Source organism: Rhinolophus sinicus, linkage group LG02 (assembly GCF_036562045.2).
Source record: "Rhinolophus sinicus isolate RSC01 linkage group LG02, ASM3656204v1, whole genome shotgun sequence".
NCBI classification, from domain to species: Eukaryota; Metazoa; Chordata; class Mammalia; order Chiroptera; family Rhinolophidae; genus Rhinolophus; species Rhinolophus sinicus.
In genome coordinates this window covers 54,787,624-54,809,638 of record NC_133752.1, presented here as the reverse complement: position 1 = coordinate 54,809,638, position 22,015 = coordinate 54,787,624, and the positions used below count along the sequence as shown (strand labels likewise).

The window sequence follows — 22,015 nt, the reverse complement described above, 5'->3', positions numbered from 1 at the left end:
CATAGGTGAGTTGTTTATGCCCGTTTCAAACTTACCTTAGTAAAACTCCACTTATTTTTAATCTGAATTGTCTCTTTTAAAGTACATATTGATGGTTTAAAACAGTACTCAGCTTTTCTCTTCACCTTGAAATTATCTTAACTCAAAAGAGGGTGATAAGTTCATCCTGAATCTACATACAAACTGTAATTTGAAATGAGAAAAGGTCTGCATTTCCAAAGTTATTACTAATAGCTCACTTTATAGCCATACTTCTATTTTCTTGTATCTTTTACTGCAATTTAGTCAAGATCATCTCATTATGAAAGCTATCAATTAATGTGAATCCTTTAACTTTTATTAGTTTGAAGCAACATGCAACATTATTTAACTCAGTTTTGTCTTTAAATTGAGTGAATGGAAACTAGTTCAAGATTACCAAAATATTCTTGCACTAAGCATTATATCTTTGCCATATATCTGTGTTGCATTTTGGAAAATATTGAGGCTCTTGAACAATTTAAATATTCTAAGTAAAAGTTTCAAACTAAGCCTACTCATCTAGATGTATGATGTGCACTGCATGAACGAACTGGGTTGTCTGAAACACCTGGTTGACTGTCTGGCTTTCTCACTTATCCAGTTATTTGATTTTACATAAGCCTATTCTTGTCTTTTCTTCAATTATAATTGACGTTTAATATTCTTTTATATTAGTTTCAGGTGCACAGCATAGTTGTTAGACATTTATGTAATTTATAAGTGATCCTCCCAATTAGTCTAGTACTCACCTGGCACTATACATAGTTATTACAATATTATTGACTGTATTCCCTATGCTATTCTTTAAACCCCTTTGACTACTTCATAACTACTAATTTGTACTTCTTAATCCCTTCACCTTTTTCACTTACCCCCTCTACCCCCCACCTATCTGGCAACCATCAGTTTATTCTCTGTGTGTATGAGTCTGTTTCTGTTTTGTTTGTTCATTTATTTTGTTCTTTAGATTCTACATGTAAGTGAATATGGTATTTTTCTTTCTCTATTAGACTTATTTTACTTAGCATAATTCCTTCCAGGTTTATCCATGTTGTCGCAAATGGTAATATTTCATTCTTTTTTATGGCTTAAATGGTGTTTTGACTCAGCAATTAAAAGATTATTTTTCCCTCTTTTCTCTCATTTCTACTGCAGTGAGATTCCTTTTAAAAGTCCTAAAGAGTTACTGATTTAAGAGAAGGGAGTCTGTGTTTATTTTTTTAAATGTCCATAAATTATTTGATAATCCTCACTTCAAAATTTCATGTCTAATCCCTTTTCCCTTGAGTGTGGGATGTCCCTAGACTTGATTGTAAGGAATAAGAAGGTGGGAGAAGTGATGAGATGTGATTTCCAAGACTAAATCATAAAAGATATTGTGGCTTCCTCCTTGTTCTCACTCGCATCATTTTTCTCTGGGAGAGACAAGTTGCATGTTGTGAAGACATTCAAGTTGGAGAGGCTCACATCATAAGGAACTGAAGCCTTCTGCAAACAGCCATGTGAGTAAACCATTTTGGAAGTGGCTCCTGCAGCCCCTGTTAAGCCTTCAGATGAGACTGCAACCACGTGAGACAACCTTAGCCAGAAACACCCAGCTAACTTGCTTCTGAATTCTTGACCTATACAAACTAATGTTTGTTGTTTTAAACCATTACGTTTAGAGATTACTTGTTATGCAGCAATAGATAGCTATACAGATTTTGTGCTTGGAAGTGGGGTGCTGCTATAATAAGAACCTAAAATGTGGGAGGGAGCAGGAAAATTGGGTAGTGGGTTGGAACTGGAAGAACTTTGAAGACAGAGTTAGTGAAAGCTTGAAGAGCTTTGTGCTCTAGGGCAGAGTTTCTCAAACGCAGCATTTTGATGTTGTAAATGGGATTATTCTTTGCTGTAAGGGTCTATCATATGGATTATAGGATGTTTAGCAGAATCCCTGGCCTCGACTCACTCAAAATTCCCAGAACTTGAATTGTTGTGTCAAAGGATATATAAGGTGTGATAAAAAATTACAGTGAATGCTGCTGATGAGTGCCATCCCATGGCATGGCAGGGAAGCAGCACGTCAAACCTTAGTAACAGTGTGTGACAAGTTTCAACTTGTTCAGTGCAGTCAGTCGGGTATGAGCTACTGTTGACAGAAGGTGTGTTTTAAAGTGTGTCATAAATCATCCTCCATCATGACAAATGCTCCATGTCACACATCCCTTCTGGTACAGCAATTTATGTTAAATAAAAACATTATGGTGTGTCCTCATCCACCTTATTCACCGGGTCTGGCACAAGCGATTTCTGGCTCTTTCCCAAAGTCAAAATGACCATGAAAGGCAAACGTTTTGAATCGATTCAGGACATGGAGGCAGCCATGACAGCACAACTGAGGAATTCTAGAACTGCTTCAGGAAGTGGCAAGAGTGATGGGATAAGTGTGTTTGAAGTGAGGGGGAATATTTTGAGGGCGATTAATGGCAATGTGTCTTGTACTGTAATAAATTTTTTTAATTTAAACATTTATCATATTTTTTGATCACACCTTATGCATGTGTACATACACACACACAACATACACACAATTTCTTATTTAGTCTGTTTTATGTTTTTTAAGGCTTTTTGATGTTCAATATTATTTTATATTAATTTCAGGTGTGCAGCATAGTGGTTAGACATTTATATAATTTAAGAAGTGATCCTCTTGACTAGTCTAGTACCCACCTAGCACTATACATAGTTATTACCATATCATAGACTATATTCCCTATGCTTTACTTTACTTCCCCATGACTATTTTTTAACTACCAATTTGTACTTCTTAGTCCCTCACCTTTTTCACCCTGCCCCCAACCCCTTCCATCTATCACCCAAACAAATCTATTACCCATCTGACACCATATATAGTGATTACAATATTATTGACTATATCCCTGATGCTATAACTACATCCCTATAACTACTTTGTAACAACCAATTTGTACTTCTTAATCGCTTCCCCTTTTTTCACCCACATCCCCAAATCCCCCACCCATCTGGCAACCATCAAAACGTTTTCAGTATCTATAAGTTTGTTTCCGTTTTGTTTGTTAATTTTGTTCTTAGATTCCACATATAAGAGAAATCACATTGCATCTGTTTTTCTCTGTCTGACATACTCCGGTCAGCAGAATACCCTCCAGATTCATCCATGCCGCTGCAGATGGCAAGAACCCATCCCCTCCCATGGTTGAGCAGTATTCCATTGTGTATATATATTACCTCCTTTTTATCCATTCTTCTATTGGTGGACACCCGGCTGACTCCACATCTTGGCCATTGTAAACAATGCTGCGATGAACACATGGATGTAAATGTCCCTTTGAAGTAGCATTTTGGGTTTCTTTGGATAAATACCCAGAAGTGGGATTACTGGGTCCTTCATTGTCTCTTCTTATAGCCTTTGTTTTAAAGTCTTTTTTGTATGGTATAAGTTTTGCTACCCCAACTTTTTTTGTTTTTTTTCATTTCCATCTTCATGAAATATCTTTTTCAATCCCTTTACTTTCTGTCTGTGTGTATCTTCCACTCTGATGTGGGTCTCTTGTAAACAGCATATCTAAGTGTTTGTTTTCTTATCCATTCAGCTCTCCTGTCTTTTGATTGGAGCATTTAATCCATTTACATTGAAAGTAATTGTTGATAGATATGTAGCTATTGCCATTTTGTTATTCATAATTTTGATTTTTTTCCCCATCTTAAATAAGTCCCTCTAACATTTCTTGTAATATTGGTTTGATGGTGATAAACGTCTTTAGCTTTGTCTTCTCTGGGAAGCTCTTTATCTGTCCTTTGATTTTAAATGATAGCTTTGCTGGGTATAGTAGACTTTGTTGTATGTCCTTGCTTTTCATCATGTTGAATATTTTCTTTCAATCCCTGCTGGCCTGCAAAATTTCTGTTGACAAATCAGCTGACAGTCTTGTGGTAGCTCCCTTACAAGTTACGAGTTGCCTTCCTCTTGCTGCTTCTTGGATTCTGTCTTTGTCTTTAACCTTTGCCATTTTAATTATAATGTGTCTAGGTGTGGGCCTATTTGGGTTCATTCTGTTTGGAACTCTCTGTGCCTGCTGCCACCTGCCAGCCCCCTTAAGTTTCAGCCACTGATAAAGCCTCATGTGGTACGTGAGTTGGGTGCGGCAGTCTCTCAAGGAGTCACTAGAGTAGGGAGAGTTGTGGTCACCAGGTTAACGTAAACTTTGGAGAGACTCAGCAAAAGTCTCAGGGCACACAGTCTCTGAAGTCTGGCTGAAAAGAAATCCTATAACTAAAAATATAAAAAGGAATCCATGTCGCAACAGCTAGGAGAGGTGGAGATATAGAATGGGCCCCAAACCTATAGTTTTGGGACTCACATAGTTTTCCAAGAAAGAATGCAATGGGGGAGGAGCTGGCTGCTTTTGGAAAAAGTGCCTCCAGGTGGTGTGTGAGTTGGGTGAGGAGGGGTTCCAGCTGAGTCAGCAGGGTGGAGCATCTGAGCTCACCAGGCCTATCAGATTCAGATTTGGCCTGTGGGGGCGGGCTCAGCATAGGAAAGATGGCCTCTGCTGGGAAAATGCTGACTATTCTCTAGTTCTCCTCCTGAACCCATACACCTCAGTCTGCCTCCCATATGTCTCCAAAGCCCTTCAAGTCACCATCCCTCTGCTGGATCACAAGGTGAGCACCTGCGATTGAGTTAATCTGTGCGTGGGCCATTTAATAAGAGAATGTCTGGGTTTCCTGCAGCCTTCTGTCCCACACAGACGGTCAGAATCCCCAGTTTTTCACAGCCAGATATTGTTAGGGTTCTTCTAGTTCTTCTTCTCAGCACCAATACTCTAGACTGGGGAACCTGGTGTTGGGGGCTGGGGTCCCTCACTCCTCCAGGGTGAACTCTGCAGCCAAGAAAGCCCTCCTTTTTTTCAACCACCACAGGAGGTTTGGGGCCCATTCTATATCTCTGCCTCTCCTAGTTGTCGCGACATGGATTCCTTTTTATATTTTTAGTTATAGGATTTCTGTTCAGCCAGACTTCAGATGGTTCTCCATGTTGATTATTCTATAATTTAGTTATAATTTTAATGTGCTCATGGAAGCACAAAAGCACTTCTCTGTTTTTTTTTAAGGCTTTTGATATAGAATGTCGAATTGCCCTCTAAAATGTGTTTCTCTTTTCCCACTTTCACAAGTTAATGATACATGCCTTTTCCTTAGTGTCTTTGCCAACACTGAGTTTTGTCTTTAAAAAAATCTATGCCAATTTGATAGACCAAAATTGGTATTTTTTAAAAAATTGTATTTCTTTTTATTATTGGCTACCTTGACTCTTAAAGAAATGGTTTTAATGTGTTGCATTTCTTTGTAACTTAGCCCGTTTTTTATCCTGGGTATGAGCAATGGTGCACTCACAGGAAGTACTGTCTATGTGAGCAGAACAGGCAGTACAGCACACTCTGGTGTAGAGAGCTGGAGAAATCCTGTTTTCCTCAGTATCTCTCCCAGGCAGGTGCCCAGTGTGTGAAATTCTTCCACTAGAAATTCATTCTTTTAGTTTGTTTTCTCTCTAGATTTACTTTAAAATATCAAGCAAATTCCCTCAAAAGTGTTGGTGACACATCAACTTTCTTTTTGACACATGTTAACAGATAACAGTACTCACAGTGCTATTGTTGGGTGGGTGAGAGGGCTCAGGAAACAGTGAAAGAATAGCACTAAAAAGAAAACAAGAAGCAGGGGATAAAGGGCAACCCAAACTTTGCCCTCATCATGGTTGTGCTTAGGTCTGTCCTTTTCTAATCTACCTCATTCTCTCCCAAGAAGATAACTGTCAATTCTTTAAACAAAAATTTTTTTCTGGATATTCACCTCCTATATTTTGGTAATATAGTCTAGTCTAGTGCTTCACCATTCCTGATATTCATTCATTCATTCATTTATTCAATAAATACATATTTTGAGCACTTACTATGTAGGACTCCAGGCATGCTATAGGATACTAAGAAAAACCTATCAATTCTCTGCCCTCATGAGCTATACTCTGGTGAGGAAAACACATCTTTAAAGACTAATCATAGAAGATAACATGGTGAGTGATGTGAGATATAACAACGAGGCCAGCTGGGTGTGATGGTGAGGGATGCCTTTGGATACGGAGGTTGGGGAAGACCTCTCTGAGGAGAATTCTGACCTATGTCCTCTGCAGTAACAATTTGCTCCTGGTGGGAACAGAGGGTCACTTGTTTCTTACTATAATTTGAATTGTTTCCACTTGGGTGAAGAGTTGGCGTATGTGGCATGGCCTTGCATGACTGATTCCAAGATGCAGAGAAAGCCAAATCACTGGCTCTTTCCCTTTGTGTGTTCTAGACAGGCCGTCCCTGCTCTGGATGTCCCCATCCCCACTCTGCCCACTCCCTGTCCCCCAAGCACCCTTAAATGATTTCCATTTTTCCCTTCCTACTTCCCTCCGTTCCTTCCTCCTTCCCTCCTGAAACCTATATCTGGGTTAACCTTGCTGCTTAGTGTCCTTGCTACTTAAAGTGAGGTCCACAACCAGCAGCATCATTATCAACTGTCAGCTGACTGGAAAAGCAGATTTCCAGGCCCTGCCCCAGGCCTACTGAATAGGAATCTGCACTTAACAGTATCTCCAATGCCTCCTCTGCTCATTGAAGTTTGAGAAGCCCTAGTTCAGAACTATTATCCTCACTGGTCTGTGTAAGGCCCTTCTCTGGTTCCGTACTCATTCCCCCATTACTCCAATGCCCATTTCTGTCCTTTTGCCTGCTGAGGACACCCTCTTTAATCTATTTAAGAATTGGCCTTAAATATGTATGTATCTTTGAAATGTTAAGTGGTGCTATTTTGAATGTATATGTATTTTCAATTTAGATAAATGCTATTGTACTAGAAATCTTATTGTTTCTTACCTTTTAGTCATCGTCATGTACTTCAGATTTAGTTAACACTGCTATGTGTAGATCTAGTTAATGGTTCTAATTACTGCGTCATAATTCATAGGCACCTACAATGTTTTACTTAGCTATTTTCCCCTGATGGGCAGCTATGTGGCCTTGAAATTATGGTTGCTCCACATAGCACCATGTTTCCCCTTATAGTCTTGTGCAAAATTTTCTTCGGGCCATAGATGTTCAGGAGTGGGATTGCTGGGTCATGGGGAATAATCTGGAAAAAAATTGGTGAAAATGTTTTTCCAGATGGTTTGTAGCTATTACTCTCCCACCAATAGCATCATATCTTTTTTCCAATATTTACCTTTCTGATGGATGTAAAATGGTGTAATATCATTGTTTTCATTTGCATATATATGATTACCAGTGAATTTGAGCATTTCTGCATCTTTCTGCTAGCCATTGATATATTCAACCAAAAATTACTGAGTGTGTATTATGTTCCAGGCATTGTTCTAGGCACCAGGGACAACTGTCCCCTGTGCATCTTATATTGGATCTCATGTATTTGGTGTGTTTTTTTTCTGTCAGTTTATAATAGCTCATAATATATCTGCATATTAATCTTTTGTCAGTTTGAATAAACACTAAAATCTCCTCCCTGGCTGGATCTACCTGCTAACTTTGTCTATGGCATCCTTCAGATAGCCTTATTTTGGTGATATCAGACATTTTTTTTGCCCCCTATGTTATGCATTATCACAGTGACAGTCTCCTGGAATTTGTTCTATTAGCTTTGTAGTTTACCATTTACATTTAGGACTTTGTTCCATCTGGAGTCCACCATTTTATGTGGTAAAAGTAGTAATCTAACCTTATTTTTCTCTATAAAATGAGCACGTTCTCCCAACAGAGACTTGCTTCTCTCTCCAGGTTTTACCATTTAGCATAAGAGATCTCAGCTTTGAGTCTATTCTGGAACTAAGATGCGTCAGAGGTTTGCAAACAGTGGCAGTGAGAGAATGTCTCTGTGAAACCTGAAGCGGGGCAGTTCCATGTGACTGCTTTGCAGAGAGGTTTGACTTGTGGTTAATGTTATGTGGAGTAACCAGAGCCAGCGGCCAGGAGCCAGAGGCTTGATAGCAGCAGACAGGTGCTGGTGGTGGTGAGTACATTTCCCCAGCGAGGCCAGGGCTTGCCGACAGAGGAATCACCAATCAAAAGCAAGGCTGAAATTCACCATAAAGGTTGGAATACTACCAGAGGGGTTCTCTGGTGTCACACATCCACGTTTATATACTCACTTGTAAAATTTATGCTTTAAAATTTGAACATTGTTTAATAGCTGTTAGGATTCAGTGTAACTATAGAGTTTTAAGCATGGGTCCTGGAAGGTCAGAATACTGGTTTCAAATCCCAGCTCTGTCACTCATCAGCTGTATGACCTCAGGGAGATTACTTCTCTCAGAGCATCTTGTGAGATAACCCTTATCAAGCACTTAACCTAGTGCCAATATGTATTAGGTATTCAATAAAAAGGCCAATTAGATGATAGACTTCGTAGTACAGTGAATACAAAGAATAAACAAACTCCAGCCCTCAAGAAATTTATGATTTAATATGGGGATGAGATAAACTACAAAAATAATTATACCATAAGAGAAAACTTCCTAATTTGCTCTACAAGAGTTACAATATGTAGTTAGAGTTTAAGGAAAATAATGACATATCAATTTGAGGGCTGGAATTATGGGATGGGATTGGGGGCTGAGGAAAAGTTTCACAGAAAGAAGTGACTTTTAGGAAATGTCTAGACCAATGAGTGAAGGTTCCAGTGGGAGAGTCCCAGTTTGGGTGGAGTGCAGATAAATGGTAAGAGAAAGGCCTGGAGAGGTCATTGGGGCTGTATCCTAGAAACCTTGAAGGCAAATATGGTTTTGAGTTTAATGTGGTAGACAGAGGAGATGCCCTGCTTGGAACTGTGTTTTAGGAGGATTAAATCAGGAGTGGTTGCAGAATGGATCACAGCCAGAGGGGTGGGAGGTGCAGAGATGAATTAGAAAGTGATTGTGTTATATGGACAGAGTTAGTGGGACTTTAATGGGGGCGAGGGTACTGGGAATGACAGGGAAGGGAGCAATGCAAGAGGCCCATGCCTGAAGAATTAGCAGGACTTCATGAGGGAGAGGTCTCCCAACGGGCGACCTCGTCTTCCAGTGGCTGTTTCCTGCCTCCTCTGCTTTTCTCAAAACCTCAACCAGGTTTCCTTTCTCTCACTCAGGTGATAGATAACCTCATTCCCTGCTCCTCTGTACCTCAAAATGTTTCTTATGTTCATTCTTTTCTTTTTTCATATCCGTCTCCTCTCCTTTTTTATTTTATTTATTTATTTTTTTATCTGAGGCCAAGCCTTCCCGTGGTGTTCTTGACCCATCACTTCCTTTGTCTAATGGAATTCCCAGGAAGTATTTCCTTTCCTCTCACATCTTCAGGCTATGTCTCCACTGGCTCTTTCCTGCTTACAAACTTGCCCAGGTCTCTCTCTGCCTGAAAGAACTTCCCCTGGGCATTGTTCTATTCTTAAACGACACTTCAATTTCTCTCCTACCTTTTGTCTCCAAATTTCTCAAAAGAGGGCTAACTCAGTGTTGGACTTCACAGCCTGTCAGCACATTTACACCTCAGCCTTCCAAAATCGAACTCCCATCCCCAGAAACAGTGCAGTCACCGAAGACCTAGTATAGGTAAAATCCAACCATTTTTTCTCAGTCCTCTATCCACTTCAGCTCTATTGACACACCCATTGCCTCCTCCCCATCACCTTCTGTACCTGACTTTGGAAACAAGGGTCCTAATTCTTTTTTCCCTAGCTCTTCCTTCTCACCCTCTTTAATGCCTGTGGCCCTGCAAACAAAGCTGCTTTTCATTGTTATGTCCTCATCCCTCTACACCAAGAAAGAGCAATCTTTTCTTGTATGAGGTTAAAGAAGAAGTGTGTGTGTGTGTGTGTGTGTGTGTGTGTGTGTGTACTTTAAATATCCTTCAATATTTATATATATTTATACTCCGTTTACTAAAATAATAATCAGTTAGAAAATGGGCACTACTTTATAGCCTCTAAAACATAACATAAAGTCATAATCGCAACCTAACTAGCAACATGGAGGCAGCTTTCCAATGTCTCTTTTTGAAATGGCAAGGGCTGAAGTTAGGCTCATTCTTGATTTCCCTTCAGAACATAAATCTCTAACATGAATTTAATTGCCACCTCTCTGGGAGGAATTTCCAATATCTCTTCTTAAACTATAGACCCCTAGTTCCAACTTCCTGCTACGTATGCCTCAAATTTAACCCATCCAACAGAACTCATCCTCCTCCTCTGCTTTCCTTTTTGTTCCCGTCTCTCTAGGTTCAAAGATCTTTTATACACAGAGGCAAAGAACATGATTTTGCAATTGTACAGTGATAAACACAGTATTGTTAGTGCTTTAAGAATGTTTTTAGAATATGTGACTGTAGACTTTTAATCAATACGATAGTGAGTAGAGTATTTTTTTTAAAGTAGCAACACAGAAATTATTGAGTCAACATTTAAGTTTAGAAAAGCCAAAAAATAATGTTCTTTAAAAATATTGCATGATAAATCTGATACAATGTAAAAATAATTTTATGGGTTGGGAAGAATTGTGTCTTTTTTTGTATTTTTAATAATGAAATAGCAATTGATGACAACAATAAACCTTTATTAAAAGTCTTCTAGGTATCAGAAATAAACAGTGGGGTTTGCATTCTAGGATTTTACAGATGCTTTGGGATTTCATTCATTAGCACATTGATTGGGAAAAAAAAAGACTTTGACCAATGAAGCAGCAACTGAAGTTATCAGTGAGGAATTGTTAGAGGATTTTCATTAGAGTTCGTAAAATTCTAGGATATCCTATGACATCAAGTTTTACTTTGACAAAAGGAGATAGAATAATTCTAAAATTTTCTACAAAATTCTGACTTAAAAAATTAGATCTATAATATCTTATAATTTAAGAACCAATTAGTAATAGAGTTAGAGTCCATAAAAGACAGTAAGTTAGTAAGATAGAGTACATAAAAGACAGTCCATAAAGAGAATGTTGTTTTCTATAGTTATATTTACTTTAAAAAAAAAAAAATAGCTTCATTACCACTTTTTTTTTTTTTATTGTTTTCATACTCATCTCAAGATTGGTTTTGTTATTTTAAGGCTGCCTGAATTGAAATGTATGAGCAGTTGTCAGTGGTTTTAAATTTTAAGGTCTCTAAAAAGTCCATCATTGAGTCCCTAATTAGTTTGACATGAAAACTACTTGACAAAAAAGTAACATCTACATTGTGTTAAAAAATGCATATAGAATCTATATAAAGAAGATGGCAATAATGCTCTAGACTGGGAATACATGGACCTTTTAATTCATTCACTCAACCTGTATTTTTTGAAGGACCGCTCTGGGAATGCTGGGAATTCAGCAGAGAACAAAGGACAATAAACCCTGCTTTCATGTAGTTTACATTGTAAAGAGAGGAAAGATAAACAGAATAAATTCATAGATTATATGGTGTATTAGAGGCAATGCCCTAAATGCTAGGGAGAAAAATAAAACAGGGGAAGAGTAGAAGGAGTAGGGAGTTGTAATTAAAATTGGATTATCAGGGAAGGGCTCACAGGGCAGATGACACTGAAGAGGGTGAAGGAGAGAGGATAGATATCTGGATGGCTATCTGAAGAAAAGATGAGTCTAGGCCAGGAAGCCAGTATAGCTGGAGGAAGGAGAGATGGAGATGAGCTGAGAGAGATCACAAGGGACAGATCCTGTAGGGTTTTAAAGGTTTTTGTCATAAAGCAATTGGAGGGTGAGGCAGAGAGAGTAGCAGATGATGGGAGTGTTTTGTTTTGTTTTTCATTTATTGGGGTGACAATTGTTAGTGAAATTATATAGATTTCGGGTGTACAATTCTGTATTACATCATCTATAAATCCTGTTGTGTGTTCACCACCCAGAGTCAGATCTCCTTCCATCACCATATATTTGATCCCCCTTACCCTCATCTCCCACCCCCCACCCCCCTTACCCTCTGGTAACCACTAAACTATTGTCTGTGTCTATGAGTTTTTGTTTCTCATTTGTTTGTCTTGTTCTTTTGTTGTTTTTGGTTTATATACCACATATCAGTGAAATCATGTGGTTCTCTGCTTTTTCTGTCTGACTTATTTCGCTTAGCATTATACTCTCAAGATCCATCCATGTTGTCACAAATGGTCCTATATCATCTTTTGTTACCGCCGAATAGTATTCCATTGTGTATATGTACCACAACTTCTTTATCCATTCATCTATCGAAGGACATTTTGGTTGTTTCCATGTCTTGGCCACCATAAACAAAGTTGCAATGAACATTGGAGCACACGTGTGTCTATGTATAAATGTTTTCAGATTTTTTGGGTAGATACCCAGGAGAGGGATTGCTGGATCATATGGTGATGGGAGTGTTTTAACAGGATCATTCTGACAGTAGCTTGACAGTAGCCTATAATCCAGGTGAGAGATGATGGCGGCGGACCAGAGTGGCATATGCTGTGGACAAAAGTAGAATTCTGAATACATTTTGAAGAAAGGGTGGCAGAATTTTCTACTGCCTACTGAAGAGAAAAAAATCCAGGAGTGTGAAGGATGAGACTAAGTTATATTTTTTCAGCAATGGGAAAGAATGTGGATGTCCCTTCTAGAGATGAGGAAGACAGGGCAAGTTGCAGGTTTGGGCAGGAAGATCTGGAGTTCAAATCTGAGTGAGTTGGGTTTGAGATATCTATTAGCATCCAGGATGAGATGCCCAGTTGGTGATTTCCTCCCCAACACTCTCTCTCCCCCTCCCTTATGACTGCATGGGTTGTAACTACGCACCAGCCTTCCAGTAACTCCACTGGCTGAGCCTTTCGCCCCTTTAGGGCTGCTGTCCCTTAATTTGCTTTACTTAAGGGGAGCCATTTTAGTAATTATTCCAAGGCAGATATTTGCCAACTGTGGCCTTAGGAGTTGGATATAGGAGTGTGTAGTACAAAGGCAAGTTTCACCCTGCAGATATAAATGTGGGAATCATTCATTAGCTTGAAGCTGGTGTGTAAAGCAATGAGATCAACAGAGGAGTGAATTTAGAAAGTGTTAAAGAAAAAAAAACCACAGGCCCCAAAATGACGTCACTTTTATTTAAAGCCCATGGTACCAAACCTAGATTTAATATTGGATCTAATTTGCAGTTTCAAACTCTTCCAGAATTGTAAACTTAATCAACCAGTATGGAATTTTCTGGTCAAGCACCCGTAAGGTAATCTGTCACACAGGCCCTCTCCATCCCCAATGGAAAGAAGAGACAATCTACATAGTAAAAACCCCTCCCTTGCTCTTCCCCCAAAGAAAAGATGTGCCATACAAAAAATAACGCTTTCTTTTCTTTGGCTAATAGCTCCCTTGCCCCACCCTTCTTCCTATAAAAACCTTCCGTTGTGTACAACGCCTCAGAACACTCTTCTAGTTGCTAGATGGAATGCTGCTGCATTCATGAATGCTTACGCCAATTAGAGCTTCAAATTGACTCGGTTGAGTTTTGGTTCTTAATAAAAGAAATGTGTATAATTCTCAGCTCACAGGGTGGTGGTTGTTTTATGAGGATCAAATTAAATCCATACATTATACACCTGACACACGGGGCTTAACAAAGAGTGTTTCTATTTTTTTTAATTAATCCATCTGCAGGAGATTGTTCTTGGGTATCATCCAGTCTAGACAGGAGGGCGCACATTTTGCAACAACCATACATCCCAAAAAGAGGTCCCGGAAGAAGCAACGACTGGAGGTGGTTGAGATGATTGGCATTTATAGATAGATGTCTCTCAGGCCAATCCTTTCATTTTGCAGGCTGGAGGCAGCGGCTTAGGGAAGCTGAGCGCCCCTAACTGGCAGCCGAATGCAGCTCCCACTGTTTCCCGGTTTCTCCGCACCGCGCAGGCGGTGCTACGGCTTACCCCACCCACCCACCTGGCCGAACTAACTCTCCAGCCCAGGACCCAGCCCCGCGTGTCACAGATGCACAGCGGTCTTTCCCACGTCTTGGCTCTGGCAAGATCCTGCCTCCAGCTGGCGGTACGGCTGCTGAGTGTCCGTGGGATGGAGGCGCCGGGCGCAGGCCGAGCCAGGGCTGGGCCTTAGCTGGCAGTAGGGTGAGAGGAAAGGTGATGCAGCTGGGCCGGTTTTGCGCGCGGTGGCTGTGCGCACTTGCGCTCTTCACGTGCGCGGGACACACGTGGAACCAGGTACACTGTGCACTTGGTCGCCAGCGACTGGCGGGATTGGCTTTGGAAAATGTTGGTAAAGGAGGGCGCTCGAGTCACCGCCGGCGGAGCCTGGAGCTGTAGCCCCGGGGCGGGGCTGAGAAAGTTGAGTGTTAGTCGCAGAGGGCTGGGCTCCGCCAGGGAGCGCCTGCCAACTGGACCCGTAAAAGGCTGGAGCTGGTGGGGTAGGTGTGGCTCTGCCTGAGTGACCTGGGCCCCTGTCCCCATCGCCGCCTTCGTCTCCCGCAGCTGCGGCCTTCCAGCCATGGGCGCCGTCTGGTCCGCCCTGCTGGTCGGAGGGGGTCTAGCCGGAGCGCTTTTCATCTGGCTAATGCGGGACACTGGAAAGAAGCGGGACGCGAAGCAGGAGAAGGACGCCTGTCTTGTGGAGGCTGTGGCTGCGGGAGGCGATCAGGATGGCAGCGGGGGACTGAGCCCTGGACCCACTAGGCGGGAGCTGATCACCAAACCAGGTATTCTTCCTCCCCGCGTCTCCAGGGCAGACGGCCTTCAAGTTCACCGAGGCGGGGAATCCCACCTGCAGCCTTCCTAACGGCCCGTTCCAGCCTGCTAGCTTCCCCTCGGCGAGGCAGGACCTTCCCCACGCCCCTCAATTTCCCTGGTACGCTCCAGGCAGGTTTCTTGCACTCCACCGAAGCCCTGGAGATGACCTGTTGGACCCAAGGGCCATTTCTCGCTGAGTCTCTGTCCCCACGCTCGCCGCTGAGGACCTGCCCCTGCCCTTCCAGTGGGGATGGGCTCCTCCGCTAGGCGGCGCGTGCAGTGCGGGCGGCTGCAGCCGCGGCACCCCTGCGGGGCTTCGGAAAAGGGTGCTGCGGTAGCACGGGATCCTACAACCCTCTTCAATCAACGACAGAGCAGGGTCACTTTCTCAGTCCCAATCTCATAGCCTCGTGTCCTCCCATCCCTCACCCCATCGAAGAGCTGGGTTTGGGGGGACACCCGATCAGTGAACACCTCCAGCTATGCAGACGCTTCTGTCAGCAAGGCAAAGTTCAGGCTGGACTCTGGCCATGAAGGCCTCGTTGAAGCTCTCGGGCTGTACACTGGCCGCCCGTTTCCGAGGTATCAGCCTTCCCCATGCTCACCCTGAGAGCGCACGGATGTCTAATCCGTGGGAACGGACGTACTTAAAAAGGGTATTTGATAGGGAACCCAACTTCGATGTGTAGAATTGACATCTAGGTTTAAATCTCTACATGTTAGAGACGGTACGCTAGGCAAAGTAGGAGCATTGGCAGAAAACCTTCCTTTCCGGTGCCCTCGCCTGGCAAGCTGCCCATGCCTGGATCCAGCCTCATGGTTGAAAATGACATCTGTGAACTTTATTTTTAGTGGAGTGTTCATTTGTAGCAAGTTGAAAATCTGCCCCTCTGCATTTCCTGCTATCGGTTTGAGATGAGCAGAAAGATCATTTATCTGAAAGCCAGCCTCATGTTTCAGGTTGAAAGATTGGGAATTCAGAGTAATATTAGTTTATATCTCACTTCCAATCCCACCATTAAAGAGATGAAATTTAAGACTACCTTCTCCCCCCCACTCCCTCCAAAACCCATCAGTGTTCATTGTATACTTTTGGAGATTTTGATCTTATAGGAGGCTATTTAGACTATCAGTGAAGGGCCAAGAAGGAAATGGACTCTTTAGAGAGCTTGGATTGTTTTCTCTTAAGAACATTTTTTAAAGTGTATAGTGGGAGGACATGCAAGAAGTCTATGGTTTATTGAAGAGCTACCTGATGCACATAGAGTTGGCAAGGAAAAAACAGCCCTCTCCTGGCACCTTCACTCCAACTCTTGCCCAGTGATGCACTGCTGTCTTTCATATTCTCCCACAGCGACAGCTGCTGCTGACCTGCCTGCATCTGTGAGAGCTGATCTCTGGGCTGCAAGCAGTTTCTTAGAGCACAAGTGTGCTCTGCTGGTTTGTAGGGTCGCTAGGCAGTCCTTCACCCCACAGGCTGCTTAACATTTTTTGATGATAGAAGCCAAAGAACTTGACTTGGTTACATGCCAAGTATGGCCCAGACTGCTGAGATAAAGGACCATAACAGGTGACACTTCTGCCTCTACAACTCGCCATGTCATTGACACTCCTGGATATGCCTTTTATTGTTGGATATACATGTATATACATGTACAGAGCACAGTACTGGTTCAGTTTGAACTAGGTAATTAAGTACTTAATTTTAATAGGGATAGATTTTGTGAACTGCAGATGGATTAGTGGTAAAGCCTTCAATGACTAAACCTGTTTTAGTAAGGCTAACTTACTTTTTTCTCATGAGAACTGCCTATTACATTTTGTATATCTTTTAGAGCATCTTCAAGAAAGCAATGGATGTTTGGTTTCAGAGACCAAAGTCCCTGGTAACATGAAGGAGGCAGCATGGAGACTGCAGAGCCCTTCTGGAGAAGATGGTGACTATGGCAATTCCAGAGAGCGTGTTCCTTTTGAATGGTTTCCAGACACAGAATCTCTAGCTCCATCTGCAGCTGGTAATTCTAGGCGATACTCTGAAGGTTCAAGAAATGAAAGTTGTGAATCTCGTATAGGAGAATGGGGCTTCCAAAAAGGACAAGAGAAAGCAGCTCCATGTTTGGCAGAGAAGTTGCCTTCCAGCAACCTGTTCATGGACAGAGCTAAAGAAGGAGGGAGCCTTGAAAGTTTGGACAGTCAGGGCCCCGCTGACCAGGAAGACTGGGAAATGGTGTCCAGGCACTCGTCTTGGGGAGATATTGGTTTGGGTGGCAGTCTTGAGGCTCCAGGGCTAAGCCCAAAACAGAGCATGGACTATGGCAGAAGCACTCTTGTGGATACAAGAGGTCAGGAAGTGGATGTGAAAACAAAAAGGGCAGTCACTATGTCTTCAGAGTCTCAGCAAGTTACTGTCAGGTTCCAGATCCATTATGTCACAAGCACTGGTCTGCAATTCATTGCAGTAACTGGAGACCATGAGTGGCTTGGGAGATGGAACACTTACATCCCCCTCCAGTGTAGCAGGGATGGGCTCTGGTCTCGTTCTATATCCCTGCCAGCAAATACAGTGGTGGAATGGAAGTTCGTGGTGGTAGAGAATGGGGAAATTACTCGCTGGGAAGAATGTAGCAATAGGTTACTAGAGACTGGCCATGGGGATAAAACGGTTTACAAGTCCTGGGGGATTCATTGATTCAGTTTGCAAAGTACTGAAGAGGCTGCTGCAGAATATGGGAGAGGCTAAGGTTGTGGCACACACTGAATAGTTTAAAATAAAGGAAGTATAACTCCAAATTTAGCCATCAGCATTGTTTCAAATTTGCTAGTGGCTTTTGTCTAATGTGCAGAAATTATAGATAGATAGATAGATAGATAGATAGATAGATAGATAGATAGATAGATAATACTTCCAGTACGCATGGCCTCTTTCCTGTGGCATTGATGGATTCATGCTGATCCATCATTACTTTGGGGCTTAGTCCTCTTGGGGAGAGACTTGGCTAAGCTTCAGGTGTGGCCTGCTCAGGGAGTACAAAAACTAACCAGCTGCATAGGGTTCAAGTTTGAGCCTTTGGGTGATCCTTAAACCAAGGGAATAAAACAAGCTGCATTAAAAAAAAGCTGGTTTCCTATCGGTACAGCTGGAGAAATATTCTCTTTACTACATGTGCACTTTATGTTTAAAAATAGTTAACACCATATGGAACTGTGATCAGAAAATATCTGGTCACTAGATGTGCTTAGCAAGGATATGAGATAGTGCATTAAGACTTACCGATGTTTTCGACTTGGCTTTACCTGCCTGATATGGTTTGAAGGTAGCCAGTATGTCTTTGTCATGTGATTGAAGGCTGGTGTAGAAACGAGGGCCTAATCAGTCTGTGATAGGCAGCAGCCCATGAGCAAAGGGAATAGGAATGGGGTTAAGGTGTGGGCTGAGCCAGGTGGTCTGAATGCTGGCTCTTAGAGGGCTGGGAGGGACAGGTACAGCTACCTGACTGCAGGGAGGGACACACCACCATTTGCTTCTGGGGCCTCTCTGCCCACTACACGGACCCCAACAGACGAGCTGTCCCATTGCAATTGGTTCATCCTCTTCCCTCTCCTTTCATCCCAGTAGCTCTCTTGGGTAACCTAATTGTAACAGGACAGTGATAGAGAAGCACGTCTTTGCTCTGAGAAGAAACAAACTTTGCTATTATAACTGAAAAAATAAAACCCGAGTTTTAATATCTATTAAATGTCTGGTTTGTCTAAATCTTAGTACCATAGTAACTTAGATATAAAATACTAGTATTTCCCTCCATTAATAACAGATACAGAAAAAAAGCAAACACCAGGAGGCAGAGAAGTCTATTTTTCTCTTCCTTTTGGAGACAAAGTATTAGAATATTTCTTTTAAAACTTCCTTTGGAGAGAAATTATGCACACCTGTACTTGAAAATGAATTCTTATATGTTAGAACAACTTTTAATAAGTGCAACATCTTTTGATGAGACTGTTTAATTTTTGGTTTCCGATGATGATCTTTGCTAAAAGAGCTTAAACCCAACTGAAGGTAGAGTTAGAAAGTGCTTAAAAGAACTATGTTTGATACTTTCTGACTCACAGCATTTTTATGTAAAATTCATGTATGTTTCTCACATAATTCATAATGAATTTAATAGTCTCCCAGTGAGGTCTGCAGAAGGCATTTAGTATTACTACCCAGAAGGCCCAAGCATTTCTATTAGGTAAAATTAAAGGTAAACAGTTTACAATAAAAACCTCTTTAGAGTCCTATCACTAGCCATTTTATCATTATCTGATGAAATAAAAATCAGTAAAGTGAATTGATTTAAGAGAGAGACATATAATACTAAACTTTATGTATTTAAAAATCATTATTTAAAATTGAATGTACTTAGAGTGCTAATACTATCATTTAGAGGAGAACCATGAGGATTTTCTTGTGGGAGTCCGTATGTCCTCAGTTTATTACCTGTACTGGTTAGGGCTAACTCTAGCTGCTGTCACAGACACCATGCATGGAAGAAGGCTGCAACAACCGTTATTTCTTATTAACACCAGTGGGTATTCCTGGCAAGTAGGGCAGCTCTTCCCCTTGCAGAGACTGTTACCCAGGCTCCTTCTGTCCTGTGACTCTACCATCTCCTAGGACCTCACTGTCCTCTGTAACCAGTCCATAGAAGAAGAAATAAAGTGAGGAAAAACCACAAATGCTTACTAAGACTTGGCCAGAAAGTGCCACATCCTGCTCTGTCCACATGCCATTAGTGGCCACAGGTGGCCACACTTAGATGGAGGTGGGGCTGGGAAACAGTCACTGGCTGGGCAGCTGTTTCTCTGACATCTGTCCTATGCAATGCGAGTGCAGACTTTTTTGACAGCTAGCCTTTTGCCACATTGTCCCTATTGCCTTTGGCACAATTGAAACATTTTTGTGTATGTTCTTCTTGTCTCATTTTATTTGGTTCACATACTGTGGTATAATATAGTCTAATAAATATATTTAGTCTTTGTTCCAGGTTTCTGGCACAGAGCTCCTTAAACCCTTGGAATTTCTTGAGAGATTGGAATGTCTTTTGTTATGCATAATGAGGCTCTTTAGATCACACAGGAGTTTATGCTAACAAGGTGATTTGGAGGTGGGGGGCAGATAGTGCTGGTCACCACAAAGACCAAGTGATTAGAGGACTGGAACTTTCAGCCCCACCCACCAATCTCTGGGAAGGGGAGGGGGTGAGAATAAGCTCTATAAAAACTCTTGAATACAATCATGTGCTCAAGGATGATGATTTGGTCAAAGATGGACCAGGGACTGCATAAGATTACAATAGAGCCAAAAAATTCCTGTCACCTAGTAATGTGGTAGCGGTCCTAACATGGTAGTGCGATGCATTAGTCACGTGTTTGTGCTGATGGTGGTGTGAACACACCTGCTGCACTGCCAGCACATACAGTCATGTACAGTACATAGTACTTGATAATGACAATAAACTATGTTACTGGCTTATGTATTCATATACTATATTTTCATTGTTATTTTAGAGTGTACTCTTTCTATTTATAAAAAAATTTGCTGTAAAATAGTATGCTGTGTTATACTGGCAGCAGCCTCATCTCATGTTTACTGCGTCTCTTGATAACATCATTTCCTCTTGTGATTGATTTAGTCTCGTGTTGTTTTATAAATTTAGTGTAGTCTAAGTGTCCAGTGTTATAAAGTGTATAGTAGTATATGTCCTGGGCCTTCACATTCACTCACCGCTCACTCACTGACTCACCCAGAACAACTTCCAGTCCTGCCAGCTCCATTCATGGTCAGGGCTCTATACAGGTGGACCATTCTTTTATCTTTTACCTCGTATTTTTCCTATACCTTTACTATGTTTAGATACGTTTAGACACACAAATACTTACCATCGTGTTACAGTTGCCTACAGTATTCAGTACAGTGTCATGCTATCCAGGCTTGTAGCCCAGGAGCAATAGGCTGTACCATATGGCCTAGGTTTGTAGTGGGCTGTGCCATCTAGGTGCGTGTAAGTGCTTTCTATGATGTTTGCACAATGACAAAATCACCTAATATCGCAGAACATATCCCTGTTGTTAAACAGTACATGACTGTAATGAGAATTCATGAGCTTCGGGGTTGCTGCACACATCAAGGTGCCGAGAAGGTGGTACATGCTGAGGGCATGGAAGCTTCATGCTCCTGGACACCATACCTTGCCCTCTGTATTTCTTACATTTGGCTGTTTCTGAGTCGTTTCCTTCATAATAAACCAGTAATAGTAACTAAAGCACTTTCCTGAATTCCATGATCCATTCTAGCAAATTACTGAAACTCAGGAGGAGGTTATGGGAACCCCCCAGTTTATAACCTGTCAATTAAAAAAGTACAAGTGGCCTGGGACTTGTGATTGGCATCTGAACTCAGGCAGTTTTGTGAGACTGAGCCCTTAAAGCTGTAGAACCTGACACTAACTCCAGACAGTGTCAGAACTGAATTGACTAATAGGACACCCAGTTGGTGTCCACAGAGAATTGGTTATTGGTGTTAGAAAGCACTCCACATGCAAAAGCCTCTAATTTATTAAAACCTAATTAAGGCAGACAAAATCCATTCCACGGTTAGAAGTTACCCACTGACTGAAAAATAACACATTTTTTTCCCTTCTTTAGAGTTACTAATATGTAAAAAAGAAACTTTTCCAAAAGTTTTGATTAGGGGCCCAATGTTTTGTTACCTGATCACATTCACTGATACTGACAGAATGGTGAGTTCAGGTTCATAAAAGGAATCCTTGTCAGTATGCTGGAGTTTGTCTTTCTGTTGCGGGCATTATGTCATATCTTTCAGGTGAAAGTTTTTTCTTTTTTTTTTAAGTTGGGGAAAACCAAACCAAACCAAACAAACAAACGAACTATTGCTTCAGCACAAGTAAAGATATTGAAAAAACAACTATTCAAACACACTAGTAGTAGCACAAATTAATACCTTATGAGTTATGAATACTTCCACATCTAGTTAGTACTGCTTGAAGGTTTACTGTGAGAGCATTCAAGAATAGTTTATTTCAAAACAGAGTTTATAGGACAGGGTATCTTTTATTAAATTTTCACGTAAAAAGAAAAAGTTCACAGGGCACTACTTATAAGTAACACCACAATTAATTGGGCATCATCCCTCTGTAAATAGGCAGTCAATGTG

At 41.4% G+C, this 22,015-nt stretch overlaps 1 protein-coding gene across 3 annotated transcripts; it reads left to right on the top strand.

The window, feature by feature from the left end:
• The first annotated feature begins 13,890 nt into the window (after positions 1 to 13,890).
• On the top strand, positions 13,891 to 19,958 carry STBD1 (starch binding domain 1). 3 transcript variants are annotated; one of them, XM_074324437.1, is made up of 3 exons: positions 13,891 to 14,280; positions 14,548 to 14,771; positions 16,638 to 19,958. In XM_074324437.1, the coding sequence occupies exons 2-3, from the start codon at positions 14,564 to 14,566 to the stop codon at positions 17,489 to 17,491; spliced, it is 1,062 nt and encodes a 353-aa protein (XP_074180538.1). In that variant the 5' UTR covers positions 13,891 to 14,280; positions 14,548 to 14,563; the 3' UTR covers positions 17,492 to 19,958. The 3 variants fall into 3 exon arrangements, with proteins under 3 accessions (XP_074180538.1, XP_074180539.1, XP_019575993.2); XM_074324438.1 differs by having other exon boundaries at positions 13,953 to 14,110; XM_019720434.2 differs by lacking the exon at positions 13,891 to 14,280 and having other exon boundaries at positions 14,300 to 14,771.
• Positions 19,959 to 22,015: the final 2,057 nt, after the last annotated feature.

What these genes read in the sequence shown, in the direction of transcription:
- STBD1 (XM_074324437.1), top strand. Translation starts at nt 14,564, where the DNA reads ATGGGCGCCGTCTGGTCCGCCCTGCTGGTCGGAGGGGGTCTAGCCGGA. An exon ending in GGAGCTGATCACCAAACCAG is followed by an intron (nt 14,772 to 16,637) that starts GTATTCTTCCTC and finishes TATATCTTTTAG; the next exon opens with AGCATCTTCAAGAAAGCAAT.